Consider the following 18,991-nt stretch of genomic DNA (forward strand, 5'->3'; position numbering starts at 1 on the left):
AGACACTATTCTATTCCATTGATCTATATATCTATGTTTATGACATGTTATATGTTATGCACTGTCTTCATTACTGTGATTTTAAGGTAAGCCTTGAAATTTGAGTAGTTTTACTCTTTTCTTTGAAAACAGTATTTTTAGATTTTAATTTCTTGTTTTATATCCTAGGCTAGAATCATTTTCATAATAGTCAATAGAGTTGTGGATATTTTTTAAGGCTCTATCTTCAAGTTTACTAGCTTTTCTTTCTGTAGTGTCGATTCTGCTATTAATCCCATCCAGTACGTATTGAATTTCAGACATAATTTTCATCCTTACAATTTGATTTGGATCTTTTCTTTTTCTTATTAATGTCATATCTCTCCTTAATATGTTCTGCTTTCCTATTTTCCTATACCTTCTTGAATACATGGAGAATATTATATATATTACATATATATGAAAGTATGGAGCAACTGAAAGATCTATACTTTGCTGGTAGAAGTGTAAATTGATACAACTACTTTGGTGAAAAACTGTTGGGCATAATCTACCAAAGCTAAATATATGCCTACCCTATAACCCCAAAATCCTATTTCTAGAGAAATTAGCTATGTCACATCCACTTGGTATTCTGATTTAAATCAACTTGGTTGCACAGTGGTTAAAGCACTTGGCTTTAACCAAAAGGTCAGCAGTTCAACCCACCAGGTGCTGTGTAGGAGAAAGATGTGGCAGTCTTCTTCAGTAAAGATTTACAGCCTTGGAAACCCTTGGGGCAATTCTACCCTGTTCTATAAAGTCGCTATGAGTCAGAATTGACTTGATGACAGTAGGTAGTGGGTATGATGCTGCCTTTATATTAAGAGTTTTCGGAGATCTTCAGATGATTCTAATTCCTTGCAAAGATGAGACAGCCCTTTAGAATGCCTTGCAAAGCTCTTATATATGTGCTATCAGTAAAGATCACTATGAGTCGGAATCAACAGCAACAATATGGATAAGGATGATGTATGCATGAAAAGCTGTCTGTCTTATTAATCATAGTATTCTAAAGATGATTTAATATTTCCATCAGGATCCATAATCACCACTAATATGTTGATTCCTAATCTTTTCTGTAATGTAGTGATGTCTGCACTTCCTATGGGGCAGTTCTACTCTGTCCTACAGGGTCACTATGAGTCGGAATCGACTCGATGTCACTGGGTTCTGGGTTTGGCACTTCCTAAGAACTCCACATAAAATTTCTGTAGGCTACTATGTAGGTTGATTTCTTATGAATGCTTTAACAATTATTTCTTTTCGTAAAGTTTTCGATATTACTGCTACTCACTGATGTCGTTCTGCCACTTCTGGAATTGTATAGACAACTATTGGCTTTGTTTTGTTTTCTTTACATTAATTTCATTTTGTTAGGTTTATTTCTAGCTAATACCATTTCTCTAACATTTCTAGGAAGATAAGTGCTTTCTTTTGTGTATTCTAGTCACATTTGATTGTGGCAGTAATTGGGGTAGTGTCATAAGGATTGGCACTTTATCCATTTTTTGCGAACTGATTAAATCTCCATCAGGGGTGATATCATACTTTCTGGTTTAAGAACACTAAGTAAGCTGCACTGCTCAGTCCTATCACTAGATCTTTAAATGGAACTGATAGTGAAAGGTCTCTGTCTTCTCTAATTGAGATATAAGAAATCCTCCTGCAGCTACCATTTCTGCCACCATGAGGATTAACTTCATTCAGAGTACTGAGAGAAGCAGAGAAGATGAAGAGTGACAGTTGTTGGTGCCAACAACATCTCTCCAGAGTTGTAGGATGCTGTAGCTCCCCAGGTTCTTACAACTTTTAACTCAAATCTGTGAGCTCTTATAATAGCCTGAGAAGGTTTTCTTTGCTTAAAATAATATGGTTTGGTTTTATGTCTCTTGAAATGGAGGGTCTATCTTACTAACACAGGTTTTTGTGGTTTTCTGAGTTGAGTGTTAATTAATGATATTAATTTCTGTTAGAATTAGGTCCAAATTCAGTTAGAAAACATTCATGAGGGCCTGTGTAGATGCTATATGCATGAGATTACTCCATTCTTTTTAATTTGAATACTACTATTGCTTGCTTTTATTTTAACTTCTATGCCAAGAAGTTGGAACAGAACAAGTGAGCTCTATATTAATTGATTTTTTTTTAGACATGGCCTAAATGATTTTTTTCACACATTTTATTCATATCATAAAATTAGCTAAAATCATGATGCTTTTAACTAATACAAAATAAACAACTAGTATGTTTAGACCACTTTGCTGGGCACTGACAAAGATAAAAGTTAAAATCTTCTCAAATAATTCATATAGTATATTTGTTGTCAATTATTTTTGCATTTAGTTTTAATTATTTTATGTATTTGAGCCTCATCTATCCAAACATGTTTCACAGTACTTGAGAGCAGGCACAGTATAATGGTTTATTTGAATTGGTAATGACATCCACACACGCAATAAGTGTGTAGGAGATGGTGACCTGTAAGTGGGAGTATGTGCATGTGCTTAATCTTTCATTACATCTCAGTCACTGTTGAATGTGTTGGATTTAATCAGAGTCATGATTACTTTTTCCTTTAATGAACACATTCCTTTTTTAAAAAAAAAAAACAGAACATTGAAGGTTCTCTAATCATAATTAAAATGGTGCTGCTGTGGCTGATATTGACACATTGATATAGGTGGTGGACAGGTTGTGTAGTGAAGTAAAAATGGAAGAGGAAATGAGAAGTAGACTAACTTCCAAATATCTAATCTGGCATGCTGTTGCCACTCAGTTAAATCAAGAACTTGATGAGCATCCTGAACAAATGCAGCGTATCTTTTTGTTCAAACTCTACTCTTGCATTGCCATTCTATGATTCCTACATTGATTCAGAAATTGTAAACTGAGTTAAGCTGTCATTGCAGCTGAAATTTCCCTTTAGATCTGTTTCTCATGTAATTTTCCCATGATCTGATTTCTAATCTGCTGGCTCTTCACAGAATATACAATGGGATTCATGGGGGGCGGGGAATCAGAAAGAAAGTGTCAGCTATAATGACTCCGATAACTGGAAAAGCATTTTTGGCGAAGCGATGGATGACAGCCAAGGTAATAACAAGCACATAGAAAATGAGCACAGCACAGATGTGGGAGATACAAGCACTGAGGGTGTGAGACACAGAAATGCATACCAAATCTAAGATAGTTGTAAGAGCCACAAAAAAAAACTGTGTATATAATTGACCTTGTCAGAACAGGCCAGTTTCATGACATCCTGGTGGAGGCAATAGGAGTGGGATAAAAGGCTTTTATTGAAGACTTTCAGCCTCTTTAGAATAAAGGGGAAAGGGAAGACCAACAAAATATTTTTCCCAGCAAACACAAGGCCAGTTGCAATGCCCCTGCACTGGTAAGGATAGAAGTGTATCTCAAAGTGTTGTAGATGGCTATAAAGCGATCGACAGACATGATGAGAAGTACTGATGACTCCATGACTGAGAATCCATGAATGAAAAACTTTTGAGCAAAGCAGGCATCTGAGGAAATTTCTGTGGCATCGAACAAAAAGATTCTTAGCAGGTTGAAAGGGAGGAGATAGACAATCCCAGGTCAGAAAATGCCAACATGGAGAGGAAATAACACATAGACTCATGCAGAGAGGCATCTGCTTTTATGAAAAAGAGGATGGTGCAATTCCCTAGGATAGCAATGAGGTAAATGAAGCAAATGGGGATTGAGACCCAAATGTGGGCTTGTTCCATTCCTGGGATCCCAGTCAAGAAGAATGTAAAGATTTCCACTTCAGAGGTGTTGTAGACTGACATGGGAGGATTGTGAAGATGGTGGGCTCAGAAGAGGCTTCCTGCAATGTGAAAAACATATTACTCAAAGTTTGTGCTTTAGTTATTTGGTTGGTGGAAATACTGCGATTCCAGATATTCCTCAACAAAATATTTTATAAATTCTTAGGACTAAAACAAAATATAAAATACAAACAGGAGTAATGTTATGACCTATTTAAACAGGATACCAAGAGAAATCTGGAAATATATTAATTTCCACATGTAAACCTCAACAGACAGATATAAATATTCAAAATACTTCCCTGGTTGCAGCAGATAGGAAAGAAGCAGCACATTTCTAAGACTCTATCCTGTTGTTAGATCAGCGAAACTCTGTAAGATTGGAAACTGTATGACATTGTATAAGCTCATACTGGAAACATTGCTTACTACAATTATAATTTCAGTTCTTGAAGAATAATAACCTTTAAAGAACTGCATCCTTTTCAAAATATGGTACTGCAGTGACTGGATATGCACATGACGAAATGAATAAATAATGAAATACAGTTGGATCCCTGTCCTTATACCATATAAAAAAATCTTTTTAGAATGTATTATAGACCTAAATGTAAGAGTTAAATCTGTACAGTTGGTAGAAGGCAATACAAGAGTAAATCCTCATGACCTGAATTTGGCAGTGGTTTTGTAGATATGACATAAAAGCATAAGCAATAAAAAAAAAAAAATTTTTTTAATAGACGTAACAAAATACATAAGTTTGGGTTTATCAAAATTAAAACATTTGTGCTCCAAATGCCACCATAAATACAGTGAGAATACAACCCACACAATGGGAGAAAATATTTGTAAATTTTGTACTGGATAAGGAATTTGTATCTGGAATTTGTGAAGTATATTTACAACTGTGAATATACTAGAAACCAGTTAACTGTGCACTTTAAGAGGCTGAATTTTATATGAATGATACCATAATAAGGGTATTATACATAATTTTTTGTTGTTGTTTAAGGGTATTACACATTAAAGAAGAAACTATATCCCACAATACTTACCTTTATACTTCTCATATATATCAAAATTGCAAAAGTAGAAATGACCATTTTGATTAAGAAAACCCACCTGGAGACTGCGCATTAGTTGCATTGAATGGGAATCAAACCCTGGTCTCCCTCATGAGAGACAAGAACTCTACCGCTGAATCACTAGGTAATTGTTATTCTTGCATGAGCTTGCATCTAAGTAAATTTTTTTCTGTACTACCTGGCTGTCTTTTCTTGTACTCTCTTGTCCTCTAATATGTTACAAGCGTCTTATAGAATCCATTTGTGTATAATTAGCACAGAGCTTTTCTCTTATTGACGCTCTCTCTGTTCTAAGCATTCTTACACTCTCAAAATGCCTTTCTCTTTCTTCCTTTTTCCTGCACATATTTTTGTCTACATTCTCTCTCCCCTGTAACATTTACTCATTAAATGTGGCATAAGCGTGCTATGTTTCTGAGCTGCTACTCCTTTAGTCATTTTTCTTGTTCTTTTGAGCTGCTTTCTCTGGGTTGAAGTCCATCTCCATGAGTTGAATTCCTTGCTTAATGTGATTTCTGTCTTTAGGTTGCCTATATACAGTTTAGTGATAATCATATCCACAGCAAATAAAGATTTGAAGTAGATGGACAGGAATTAAGAATATAACTAGTGAAGAACACAGGGCACTTTCTGGATGCATTTAACAAACAAAAATAAAATCCTTACAAGCAATTGACTGAATGGCTATTACACTACAGTTTGGATGGCACTAACTACAATATCAAAAGAGTTCATATGTGGGTACAGTTTTTACGAAATGCTATTATGCCAGGGGACAGATTTGTCTCTCCATAATGTTTGTTTTGTTATTTTGCCTTCTTTAAGAATTTTCAGAAAACTCCTCCACTGTCAAACAGGTGGACTGACATGCAAAGCCCTGTCCCTTCCTGTGTCAGGCTATATGTACCTCTAGCCTCTCAAATAGACTTACTGGCTTACTTAAGTCCTCTGTTTCTGCCAATAGTCTATTAGCCCATAAACAAACACCGTAAAGTTTTCTGCTTCTACGGTATTGCTTCAGAAGGTAACAGAAAATGAATGGTTTCAGGATTAATGGAAAGTATTAATAGTATTTTTAACCAGTAACCTATTGCTGTCAAGTTGATTCCAACTCATAGTGACCTTAGAGGATAGAGTAGAACTCCCCCATAGGGCTTCCAAGGAGCAGTGGGTGTATTCAAACTGCCGACCTTTTTGTTAGCTGCCAAGCTCTTAATTACATTTTAAGAACATATAATGCATAATGCTATAATATTATACCTAATATTATAAATTATTATCCTTTAAAATAGTGGAAGCTAGCACAGGAAATGACATTTCTAATACTACAAAACTTGAGCAACATGTGTTGTTCCTGCTACTCGGGATTTATTTTTTGTTTTGTTTGTTTCCCCCACCAATCTCATGAACACAAATGAATCCTCAAATTCTTATTCAACGATTAACAGCAATTCAGTGCACAGCGCTTTCCCACTGATAATTTGCCACGTTGCTTCCTCTGTCTAGCTTCATAATGTCCCATATATGCAAACATTATCTCAAAATACATTGACATACATTTGAAGGGGTGAAAAGTCATACCACCAACTTGGGGGCCACCATATTTACATTTAATGAAATACGTACAAACCCAACTCGTGCAAGATTTCTTAAAAACTACGAACTTAGACATGACTTTTTCTTATTTGTCAAGAGAGGGAAGATGTAAAGCAACAATTTACATCTAAGCAGTGACATGCTGAGTTAGGACAGATCATATTGAAAGAACTACCTATCTACTGGGCACCACTTGTTTTGTCACAAATGCCCACTGGAAGCTTAGTGGTCTTCCATATGATCATCTCAAAATAACTTATACTATTATATAAGGCAATAACTCTACAACTCAGAAGACATTCCACCCATTATCCTGGTCTAACCTCCTGGCTTTGGAATTCATTCTGTGATTGGCCTGTGATTCTAGCACCTAGTTGATTTGCATGGGTTGGAAGACCATGGGCTTCCACCCTTGCATTTACAGATATTGTTGAACATTTTACTGGGTTGAGTAACGGGTCTACTTCCTAATTGCTGTGCACCAACAGTCAAAAGAAATTGTTTCTTGTTTGAGTTGATAAAAAGGCAACGTTCATCTGTGAACATCAGGAAACTTACCAGTAAGTGGATGGGTCTTTAGGCTCACACCTCAGAGGAAGGAGGTCATGGAGGTGGTATACAGTCACCAGAGTTTTGCTGATATGTAGCCCACCAATATATCCTGACATAGAGTCTACTCCTATCTCCCTGATGCTTTCCCAGTGGCCCAGAAAACTCTGGGGATTTCAGTTCATCAGACTGCAATCAGGGGAAATTAAAAAGTTCTGCAGGTAAACCCTCAAAGGAAAATGAAGTCAAAGAGAATCATCCAACACCCTATAAACGGTAGTAATTAACCATTTCTGGAGAACACACCTTAAGCCTCCCTTGTTCTCTTGGCAGAATTGTGATTGTCACCTGCAAGATCCCAGAAGAGCATGTGAATAATCTTAGAGCACTCTGATAATGAATGACAACTTTGCCATTAAGTGTCTGTCTCTGCCAGAAGGTTAGGGTGCTGAAGCTCCCCAGGTTCTTGCAGTGTTTATTTCACATCTGTCCTATAGGGTCGCTATGAGTCGGAATCGACTCGACGGCACTGGGTTTTGTGTAAGCCATTATAATATCCTACCTATGAATGTTAAGTTTAATTAAAATAATATGTTTAGTTTTATGTCACTAAAATGCAGGGTCTATCTTATTGATACAGTTTTTTTTTCTCCCCCCAAGAGGTGAGAGTGAGTTAAAGATATTACTACTCATTGTTGTTGCTAGGTGCCATGGAGTTGGTTTCGAGTCATAGCAATCTTATGTACAACGGAATGAAACAGTACCAGGTCCTGCCTCACACTCTAATCATTGCTATGTTTGAGCCTGTTGTTGCAGCCACTATGTCAATCCATCTTGTTGAGGCTCATCCTTTTATTTTTTTACTCCTGAGTAATTAATTTATAGAGCAAATGAACTTTCTATGAATAGATTTTCCAGACATCATCTAATGAATGCTTTTACTTTCTTACATAGGTTTTATTTAGATACTCAGTATTCCTTAAGATCACAATGTTTTAAACAAACGTGTGATAACTGTTATGTTCAAGGCACTTTGCTAGGCACTGACAATGATGGAAGTTAAAAACAACATCTTAAATTATATACATGTTAGCACAGGAGAGAGACAATAAAGAAATAATACTGTCCTTTAGGGTTCTAACAGTTGCAAAAAGAGACTGTAGTAAAGACTTAGATAGGTAGCAGCTAACCCATTATCTACACCAAAGAAGGCAATTACTGAAGCGTATTGCAGATGATAGAAAAGATAAACAGATAACATACTTGCTTGTCTATGGGTTTTCAATTCAATTTTCATTGTTTTATGTACATGAGCCTCATATTTCCAAACATGTTTCACAGTACTTGAGGACAGAGGTCTTTTTAATGTCTTATTGGAAATATTGACATCCATGCACACACAGACAAACATATACACAGAAGCTGTTTAGGAGATGCTGACTCTGTGTGCATGTGTATGTTTAATATTGCATCACACCCCAGTCACCGTATCATGGCTAAGTTCATTAGAGCCATTATGGCTTTTTCCTGATTAAAAAGGTTCTGTTTCTTTTATTTCTTTCCTCTTGTTTTCAGAATGATGCATTAGAAATTTCTCTAATCATAATTAGAATTGTGCTGCTGTGGCTGATTTTGATATATTTATAGAACTGGCTGTGAAGAGAGGTAAAACTAAGAAAGGAAGTGGGAAACAAGTACATTAGCCACCAGTCTACTTCCCAAGGTATCTAATATATCATGGTAGTTCTGCTTAGTTAAATCAATAACTCGAAATTTGATAGGCATTCCATCATATGCAGTATATTTTGGTGTTCAACCTCTATTCGTTCACTGTCCATCTTAGATCTCTATATTTGTTCAGAAGTTGCCAAGTGAATCAGGCTGTCATTGCTGCTGAAATTTCTCATCATACCTGTTTCTTGCATAGTTTACCCAGGATCACATTTCTAATCTGCTGGCTCTTCACAGCATATACAACGGGATTCATTAGAGGTGGAACCAGAAGGAAGACATCAGCTATAATGATCCTAATAACCGGGGAATTTTTTTTGCCAAACCGATGAAGGACAGCTAAGGTGATGATAGGCACATAGAAGATACGCACAGCACAGACATGGGAAATGCAAGTGTTAAGAACCTTGAGGCGACCCTTGTGTGAAGCAATGCCCAGAACAATTTTCAGGATCAGCATGTAAGACACAGAAATGCATGCCAACTCTAACATAGCCATAAGAGCCATGAAAAAAACATAAATGATATTGACCTTGTTGTCAGAACAGGCCAGCTTCATGACATCCTGGTGGAGGCAGTAGGAGTGGGAAAGAACACTTTTCTTACAGAACGTCAGCTGCTTTAGAGTAAAGGGGAAAGGAAGAATAAGGACAATACATAATACAGCGATCACAAGGCCAATTTTAATGACCCTGGCACCTGTAAGTATAGAGGTGTATCTCAAAGGGTTATCTATAGCTCTAAAGCGGTCAACAGACATGACGAAAAGTACAGATGACTCCGTAGCTGAGAATCCATGAATGAAAAACTCTTGGGCAATGCAAGAATTTATGGAAATCCCTGTGGCATTGAACAAGAATATTCTCAGCATAGTTGGGATGGAGGAAATGGACTGTCCTAGGTCAGAAAATGCCAGCATGGAAAGGAAATAATACATAGGTTCATGCAGAGAGGTCTCTGTCTTTATGTAAAAGAGGATGATGCAGTTCCCCAGGATGGCAAAGAGGTAAATGAGGCAAATGGGGAAAGCGACCCAAATGTGGGCTTGTTCCATTCCTGGGATCCCAATCAGGAAGAATGTAGAGATTTCTACTTCAGAGGTGTTGAAGACTGACATGTCAGAAATGTGAGGGAATCAGGGTGGAGGCCTCTGAAGACACTTCCTGCAATGGCAAAAATGCATTGTCTTAAATAAGTATGTTTTAGCGGTTTGGTTTTTGGAAATATTGAGATTCCAGCTATAATCCTTAATAATTCTTAAGAGTAAAATAAAATGCTTTATAAATTTTGGTCAGGAGTAATATCATGACCTATATAAATAGGAAAACAGGATACAAAGAAAAACATGAGAATATATTAATTTCCACATGTAAAAAACAACACACAGATATAAATACTCCAGATCCTTTACTTGCTCACAGCATATAGAAAGGAAGGAGCAAATTTCTCAGCTTCTATTTTTGATAGCATTTCTTTTTAAAGATAGAAATGGTACATAAATTTGTAAATTGTATGGATTAGTATGAAATCAAATTAAGATCATCACTTATTACAATACTGTTGTAGTTATTGAAGAATTTTAAACTTTACAAAACTGCATTCTTTTCAAAAACTGGTGCTGGCTTAACTGAATATTCACATGCAAAAGAATGAAGTTGGACCTCTTCCTCATACCGTATACAAAAATCACCTCAAAATACACCGTCGGGCTAATGTAAGAGCTAAACAGTAGAGCTTTGAGAAGAAAATGTGATTAAATATTCATGATATAGAATTAAACAATGTATTTTTAGATATGGCACCAAATACTCAAGCAAGAGAAGAAAAAATATATAAACTGTTCTTCATCAAAATTAAAAACTTGTATTTCAAAAGAACACCATCAAGAAAGTAAAAGGTCAACATATTGAATGAGAGAAAAATATTCACAAATCAGATATCTGAATTTGCATTCAAAATATATAAAGAACTTTAAAAGTCAACAATGCACATAAAGAGATTTTGAACATCGTTAGTCATTACGGAAATGCAAGTAATGAAAAGTCATTTCACAATATAAACCTGTTGACCTTCAGTTGATTCCAACTCATAGCGACCTTATAGGACAGAGTAGAAATGCCCATAGGATTCGAACAGCTGACCGTTTGGTTAGCAGGCAAGTTCTTAACCACTGTGCCATTAGGATCCCATTTCACAGTATAGGATAGGCTGAAATTAAAGCAAAAAAACAGGGAAATTAACAATAAAGACAGACAAAAACAAATATTGGTAAACATGGGTAGAAATTTGAAGACTCCTTCATTGGTGGTGGAACTGTAAAATGGTGCAGCCAATTTGGAAAACAGCTTGGCACTTCCTGTATATGTTAAATGTAGAGTTAACATGTTGTTGTTAGGTGATGCCAAGTCGGTTTTAACCCATAGCAACCTTACGTACAAAAAAACAAAATACTGCCCAGTCCGGCACCACTCTCACAATCTTTGCTGTGCTTGATCCCATTGTAGCAGCCATTGTGTCAATCCATCTCATTAAGGGCCTTCCTCTTTTTCACTGACCCCCTATATTACCAAGCATGATGTCCTTCTCCAGGGACTGGTCTCTCCTGATAACCTGCCCAAAGTATGTGAGATGAAGTCACACCATTCTCACTTTGAAGGCATATTCTGGCTGTACTTCTTCCAAGACCGATTTGATCGTTCTACTGACACTTCATGGTATATTCAATATTATTCACCAACACCATAATCCAAAGGCATCAGTTCCTCTTCGGTCTTCCTTATTCATTGAATAGCTTTCAAATGCACACGAGGTGATTGAAAATAAAATTACTTGGGTTAGGGACATGTTAGTCCTCAAAGTTACACCTTTGCTTTTTAACACATTAAAGAGGTCTATTGCAGCAGATTTGCCCATACAACATGTCATTTAATTTCTTGACTGCTTCGTCCATAGGCATTGATTGTGGATCAAAACCAAAAAAAAAAAAAAAAACAAACCCAGTGCCCTCAAGTCCATTCCGACTCATAGTGACCCTGTAGGACAGAGTAGAACTGCCCCATAGAGTTTCCAAGGAGTGTCTGGTGGATTCGAACTGCCGATCCTTTGGCTAGCAGCTGTAGCACTTAACGACTACACCACCAGGGCTTCTGATTGTGGATCAAAGTAAAATGAAATTCTTGACAATTTCAGTATTTTCTCCACTTATCACGATGTTTGTTACTTATTGGTCCATTTGTGAGGATTTTTTGTTTTCTGCATGTTGAGGTGTAATCCATACTGAAGGCTGTAGTCCTTGATTTTCAGCAGTAAGTTCTTCAAGTCATCTTCACTATCAGCAAGTAAGGTTATGTCATCTGTATCACAGATTTTTAATGAGTCTTCCTACAATCCTGATGCTGCTTTCTTCTTCATGTGGCACAGCTTCTCAGGTTATTTGACCAGGATACAGATTGAATAAGTGTGGTGAAAGGATACAGTTCCGATGCCTACCTTTCCCGATTTTAAACCACCCAATATCCGCTTGTTCTGTTAGAAAAACTGCATCTTGCTTTACGTACAGGTTCCTCAGGAACGCAATTAACTGTTCTGGAATTCCCATTCTTAGCAATGTTATCCATAATTTATTATGATCCACAGAGTCAGTCTTTGCATTGTTGATAAAACACAAGTAAACACCTTTCTGGTATTCTGTGCTTTTAGCCAAGATCCATCTGACAGCAGTAATGACGTCCCCTGTTCCATGTCCTCTTCTGAATCTGGCTTAAATTTTCTGGCAGTTCCCTCTCTATTGTACCGTTACAACTGTTTTTAATTAGCTTCAGCAAAACTTTGCTTGCATGTGATATTAATGATATTGTTAATGTCCACATTCTGTTGGATCATCTTAGTTGGGAATGGGCACAAATATGGATTTCTTCCAGTCAATTGGCCAGGTAGCTGTCTCTAAATTTCTTGGCGTAGATGAGCGAGCACTTCCACCTTTGCACCTGTTTGTTGAAACATCTCCACTGGTATTCTGTCAGTTCCTGGAGCCTCGTTTTTTGCCAATGACTTCAGTGCAGCTTGGACTTTTTCCTTCAATACCATTGGTTCTTGATCTTTTTCTACCTCCTAAAATGGTTTAACATCAACCAATTCTTTTTGGTACAGTATATCTGTATATTGCTTCTATATTTCTTTTATGCTTCCTGCACCGTTCAATATCTTACCCATACAATCCTTCAAAATTGCAACTCAAAGTTTGATTTTTTTCTTTCAGCTGGAGAAATTCTGAACATGTTCTTCTCTCTTGGTTTTCTAACTCTAGGTTGTTGGGCATTTCATTATAATACTATACTTCATCTACTTGAGCTGCCCTTTGAAGTCTTCTGTTCAGCTCTTTTACTTCATCATTTTTCCATTCACTACAGATACTCAAAGTTTAAGAGCAAGTTTCAGAGTCTCTTCTGACATCCATTTTGGTATTTTCTTTCTTTCTTGTCTTTTTAATGGCATTTTGCTTTCTTCATGGATGATGTCCTTGATGTCATTCCACGATTTGTCTGGTCTTTGGTCATTAGTGTTCAATACATCAGATCTATTCTTGAGATACTCTCTTATTTCAGGCAGTGTATACTCAAGGCCATCCTTTGGATAACATGGACTTGTTTTAATTTTCTTCAGTTTCAGCTTAAATTTGCATATGAGCAATTGATAGTATGTTTCACAGTCAGCCACTGACCTTTTTGTGACGGATGATATTGAACTTCTCCATTGTCTCTTTCCACAGATGTAGTCGATTTTATTCCTGTATATTCCATAGGCAAGGTCCATGTGTATAATCATCATTTATATTGTTGAAAAAAGGTATTTGCAATGAATAAGTCATTGGTCTTTCAAAATTCTCTCATGGTATCTCCTGTGTCATTTCCATTATCAAGGTCACGTTTTGCAACTACACATCCTTCTTTGTTTCAAATTTTCACATCCCAATCAGTAGTAATTATCAATGCATTTTGATTCATGTTTGATCAATTTCAGACTGTAGAATTCGGTAAAAATCTTCAGTTTCATCTTTGGCATTTGTGGTTGGTGCATGAGTTTGATTAATAGCCATATTAACTGGTCTTCCTTGTAAGCATATGGATATTATCCTATCATGGGCAGTGCTGTGCTTCAGGATAGATTTTGAGATGTTATTTTTGATGATGAACGCAACCTTTTCCCTCCTCAATTTTCATTCCCAGTGTAGTAGACTGTATGATTGTCTAATTCAAAATGATCAGTATCATTTTCAAACAATATCATTAATATTACATACAAGTAAAATTTTGTAGAAGTTCATTCAAAAGTGATTGCAGCATTACATTGACAGGGAACTGTCAGAAATTCAAGCCAGACTCAGAAGAAGATGTGGAACAAGGGATATCATTGCTGAGAGCAACGAGAGCAGACAATATCAGAAAGGTGTTTACCTGTGCATTATGGACTATGTAAAGGCATTGCACTGTGCGGATCATAACAAATTATGGACAATATTATGAAGAATGGAGATTCCAAAACACTTAATTGTGCTAATGCTGAGCCTGTACATAGACCAAGAGGCAATCTTTTGAACAGAGCAAGGAGATACTGCGTGATTTAAAATCCAGAAAGGCAGAAGTCAGAATTTCGTCCTTTCACCATACTTATTCAATCTGTATGCTGAGCAAATAATCTGAGAAGCTGGACTGTATGAAGAAGAACCCAACATCAGGATTGAAAGGAAACTTTCTAACAACCTGTGATATGCAGATAACACAACCTGACTTGCTGAAAGTGAAGAGGATTTGAAGCACTTACGGAAGAAGATCAAGGACTACATCCTTCAGGTAGGCAGGGCCAAGATGGAGGAGTAGTCAGATGCTTCCTGTGGTCCTTCTCACAATGAAGACCCCCCAAAAAACAAGTGAATGTATTATATATGACTATCTAGGAGTCCTGAACATCAAAGACAAAGTTGAAGAGTGGGACCAAGCAGCAGGGAGAGGAAGAGACAGTTCAGAAGCAGCAAGTATTTGCCAGACCAAACCTGGCCAGCAAACTGCATGCAGGGTCAGACGACACTCACCAGTTGAGGCAAGCACTAGCACTTGGCACACATTTTCAACACCAGGAGAAACCAAGTGGTGGAGAGTCTGCACAAGCCTGTGGAACCATGAGAAAGTGGTGCTAGATTTGCAAAACTCAAGTACAAGGGTCTAACCTACCGCTCAGGATCAAAAAAACCCTTTCCTCTCTGAGAAGTACCTCTCTCCCATTCACCCACTCCCTCCCTGCTTTGCTCCCGTCCCAGGCTGGCTTAAGGGATTCCTGTGCTACGGAGCCAAAAGTGGGTTTGGCTACTGAGCCAAAAGTGTACCCCCAAGCTGTTCTCCAAGGTTTGGGAAGGGAACAAATTAACAAACAACAAACAGGAAAAAATAATCTGAATGATCTCCTAAGCCTATAACTTGGGGCAGGTGCAGCCCCTTTGCCTAGGCACAGGAATAAGGGATCTATGGATTTTGAAATTATATCACTCCTGCCTAGAAGTATATGGGGCCATTTCAACAGTGTAAGCCCTCATTAGCACAGAACAACAGGGTATATATCTGAAGCTTATATACCCTGTAAGGGGGAGTGACAGATTCCTGACATTTGACACTGCCCAGCCAATTAAGCAGGATCCTCACCTACCCTCATTAGGGACCTTAAGACTGGTGGCTCCAACCACTCCATCTAGCCACCCATGACAAGGGTCAGAGAATAAGTAGTGCCTCCCAGTCCTTATAACCAACAGCACTGGTGGCATAGTGGTTAAGTGCTATGGCTGCTATCCTAAAGGTCAGCAGTTCAAATCCATCAGGTGCTCCTTGGAAACCCTGTGGGGCAGTTCTACTCTGCCCTATAGGGTTGCTATGAGTTGGAGTTAACTTGACTCCAGCTGGTTTGGCTTTTTTTTTTTTTTTTTCCCCAAGAGGAATAATCTATGAATGATTGGAGTACCAGAATGGGGGTGGGGGGGGGGATAAGAGAAAATTGTTGAAGCTTTATTGGCAGAAAACATCCCTGATATCATGAAAGACAAGAAGATATCTATACAAGAAGCTCATTGAACCCCACACAGGGTAGGTACCAAAAGGAAATCACCAAGACATATTATAATCACACTTGTCAAAACCAAAGATAAAGAGAGAATTTTAAGAGTGGCTAGAGATAAACGAAAAGTCAGCTACAAAGGAGAGTCAACAAGACTAAGCTCTGACTACTCAGGATAAACCATGCAGGCAAGAAGACAATGAGATGACATTGATGCCCTGAAGGAAAATAAATTGCCAACCAGGAATTATATATCCATCAAAACTGCCTCTCCAATATGAAGGTGAAATCGGGACATTTCCAGATAAACATAAGTTAAGGGAATTTGTAAAAACCAAACCAAAATTACAAGAAATACTCAAGGGAGTCTTCCAATTGGAAAATCAATAACATCAGATAACAACCCAACACTAGAACACAGGACAGAACAACCAGATATCAACCCAGATAGGGAAGTCGCAAAAATAAATCAAAGCTGAAAAACTGAAAATAGGGAAACAGACACCAATATATAAGAGAAAACAACACTAGAACAAAAAAGAGGGACTAAAAAAGGTAGTCATAGATCTTGTATATGGAGAGGAAACCAAGGCGATATCAAGAAATAAAAGATTGGTTTAAACTTAGAAAAATAGAACTAAATATTAAGGTAACCACAAGGAAACTAACAATAGTACACACCAAAATATATATATATATATACACACACACACATATATATATCAAGAAAAACATGAAGACTCAGAAAATACAAAATTAACAACAGTGAAAAAGATGAAAATACATAAAGAAAACTCAGCACAGAACATTAAGTGGTGCAAAGAAACTGTCAACAACACACACTCAAAAATAAAATACATCAAATGACAGCACTAAAGTCATAAAAAAAGTCATACCTTTCAATAATTACACTCAATGTAAATGGACTAAATGCACCAATAAACAGACAGAAAGTGGCAGAATAGATAAAAAAAAAAAATGCTCCACCTATATGCTGCCTATGAGGGACACACCTTAGACTCAAAGACACAAACAAACTAAAACTCAAAGGATAGAAATAAATATATCAAACAAACAACAATCAAAAAAGAGCAGGAGTGGCAATATTAATCTCTGACAAAATAGACTTTAAAGCAAAATCCATCACAAAGGATAAGGAAGGACACTATATAATGATTAAAGTGTCAATACACCAGGAGGACATAACCATAATGCATGTTTATGTACCCAATGATAGGGCTTCAAAATACATAAACTCTAACAGTATGGAAAAGAGCTCCACAATTATAGTAGGAGACTTCAACACACCACTTTCGGTGAAGGACAGAACATCCAGAAAGAAGCTCAGTAAAGACAGGAAAGATCTAAAAGCTACAATCAACAAACTCGATCTCATAGATATATTCAGAACACTTCAACCAATGGCAGCCAAGTATACTTTCTTTTCCAATGCACATGGAACATTCTCCAGAACAGACCACATGTTATGTCACTAAGCAAGTCTTAAAAGAATCTAAAACATCAAGATATTACAAAGCATCTTCTCTGACCGTAAAGCCATAAAAGCAGAAATCAATAACAGAAACAGCAAAGAAAAAAAATCAAACCAATGGAAACTGACCAACACCTTGCTCAAAAACTACTGGGTTATAGAAGAAATTGAGGATGGGATAAAGAAATTCACAGAATCAAATGAGAATGAAAACACATCCTACCAGAATTTTTGGGACAAAGCAGAAGCAGTGCTCAGAGGTCAATTTATAAAATTAAATGCACATATCCAAAAAGAAGAAAGGGCCAAAAGCAAAACATTAAACCCACAACTCGAACAAATGGAAATAGAGCAGCAAAAGAAGCCCTCGGAAACCAGAAGAAAGCAGATAATAAAAATTAGAGTAGAATTAAATTAAACGGAGAATATAAAAATGATTGAAAGTGTTAAGACCAAAAGCATTCTTTGAAAAGATCAACAAAATTGATAAACCATTGACCAAACTGACAAAAGAAAAACAGGAGAGGAAGCAAATAACCTGAATAAGAAAGGGGATGGGCAATATCACACAGACCCAACTGAAAGTAAAAGAATAATAACAGAATACTATGAAAAATTATACTCTAACAACTTTGAAAATCTAAAGGAAATGGACAAATTTCTAGAAACACACTACGTACCTAAACTAACACAAACCAAAATAGAAAAACTAAATAATCCTATAACAAAAGAAGAGATTGAAGAGGTAATTAAAAAACTCCCAGCAACAACAACAACAACAAAAGCCCTGGACCTGACAGCTTCACTGGAGGATTCTACCAAACTTTCAGAGAAGAGTTAACACCACTACTACTAAAGGTATTTCAGGGCATAGAAAAGGATGAAATATTCCTGAACTCATTCTATGAACACAGCATAACCCTGATACCAAAACCAGGTAAAGACACGACAAAAAAAAAGAAAAAGAAAAAATTATAGAATAATATCCCTCATGAACATAGACATGAAAATCCTCAACAAAATTCTAGCCAATAGAATTCAACAACATACCAAAAAAATAAATCACCATGACCAAGTGGAATTCACACTACATATACAGGCATGGTTCAACATTAGAAAAACAATCAATGTAATCCATCACATAAAACAAAAGACAAGAACTACATGAACTTATCAATTGATGCAGAAAAGGCATTTGACAAAATTCAACACCAATTCATGATAAAAACTCTCAGCAAAATAATAAAAGAAGGGAAATTCCTCAACAAAATAAAGGACATTTGTACAAAGCCAACAGCCATCCTCAACCTAAACAGAAAGAGTCTGAAAGCATTCCCCTTGATAACAGGAACCAAACAAGGTTGCCTTTTATCACCATGCTTGTTCAACATTGTGCTGGAGGTCCTAGCCAGAACAATTTGGCTAGAAAAATAAATAAAGGGCAACCAAGTTGGTAAGGATGAAGTAAAAGTATCTCTATTTGCAGATAATACAATCTCATACACAGAAAACCCCAAAGAAATCCACAAAACTATTTGAATTAATAGAAGAGTTCAGCAAAGTATCAGGATACGAGATAAACATACAAAAATCAGTAGGATTCCTCTACACCAACGAAGAGAACTTCAAAG

At 36.8% G+C, this 18,991-nt stretch overlaps 1 protein-coding gene and 1 pseudogene across 1 annotated transcript; both read right to left on the reverse strand.

Moving 5' to 3' along the window:
- Window positions 1-2,894: 2,894 nt before the first annotated feature.
- On the reverse strand, window positions 2,895-4,278 carry LOC100654834 (olfactory receptor 51A4-like; annotated as a pseudogene).
- A 4,402-nt stretch (window positions 4,279-8,680) lies between these two features.
- Window positions 8,681-9,887, reverse strand: LOC100672383 (olfactory receptor 51A7-like). The gene has a single exon (XM_003421539.3). The coding sequence runs from the start codon at window positions 9,885-9,887 to the stop codon at window positions 8,946-8,948; it is 942 nt and encodes a 313-aa protein (XP_003421587.2). The 3' UTR covers window positions 8,681-8,945.
- Window positions 9,888-18,991: the final 9,104 nt, after the last annotated feature.

Source organism: Loxodonta africana, chromosome 7 (assembly GCF_030014295.1).
Source record: "Loxodonta africana isolate mLoxAfr1 chromosome 7, mLoxAfr1.hap2, whole genome shotgun sequence".
Lineage (NCBI taxonomy): Eukaryota > Metazoa > Chordata > Mammalia > Proboscidea > Elephantidae > Loxodonta > Loxodonta africana.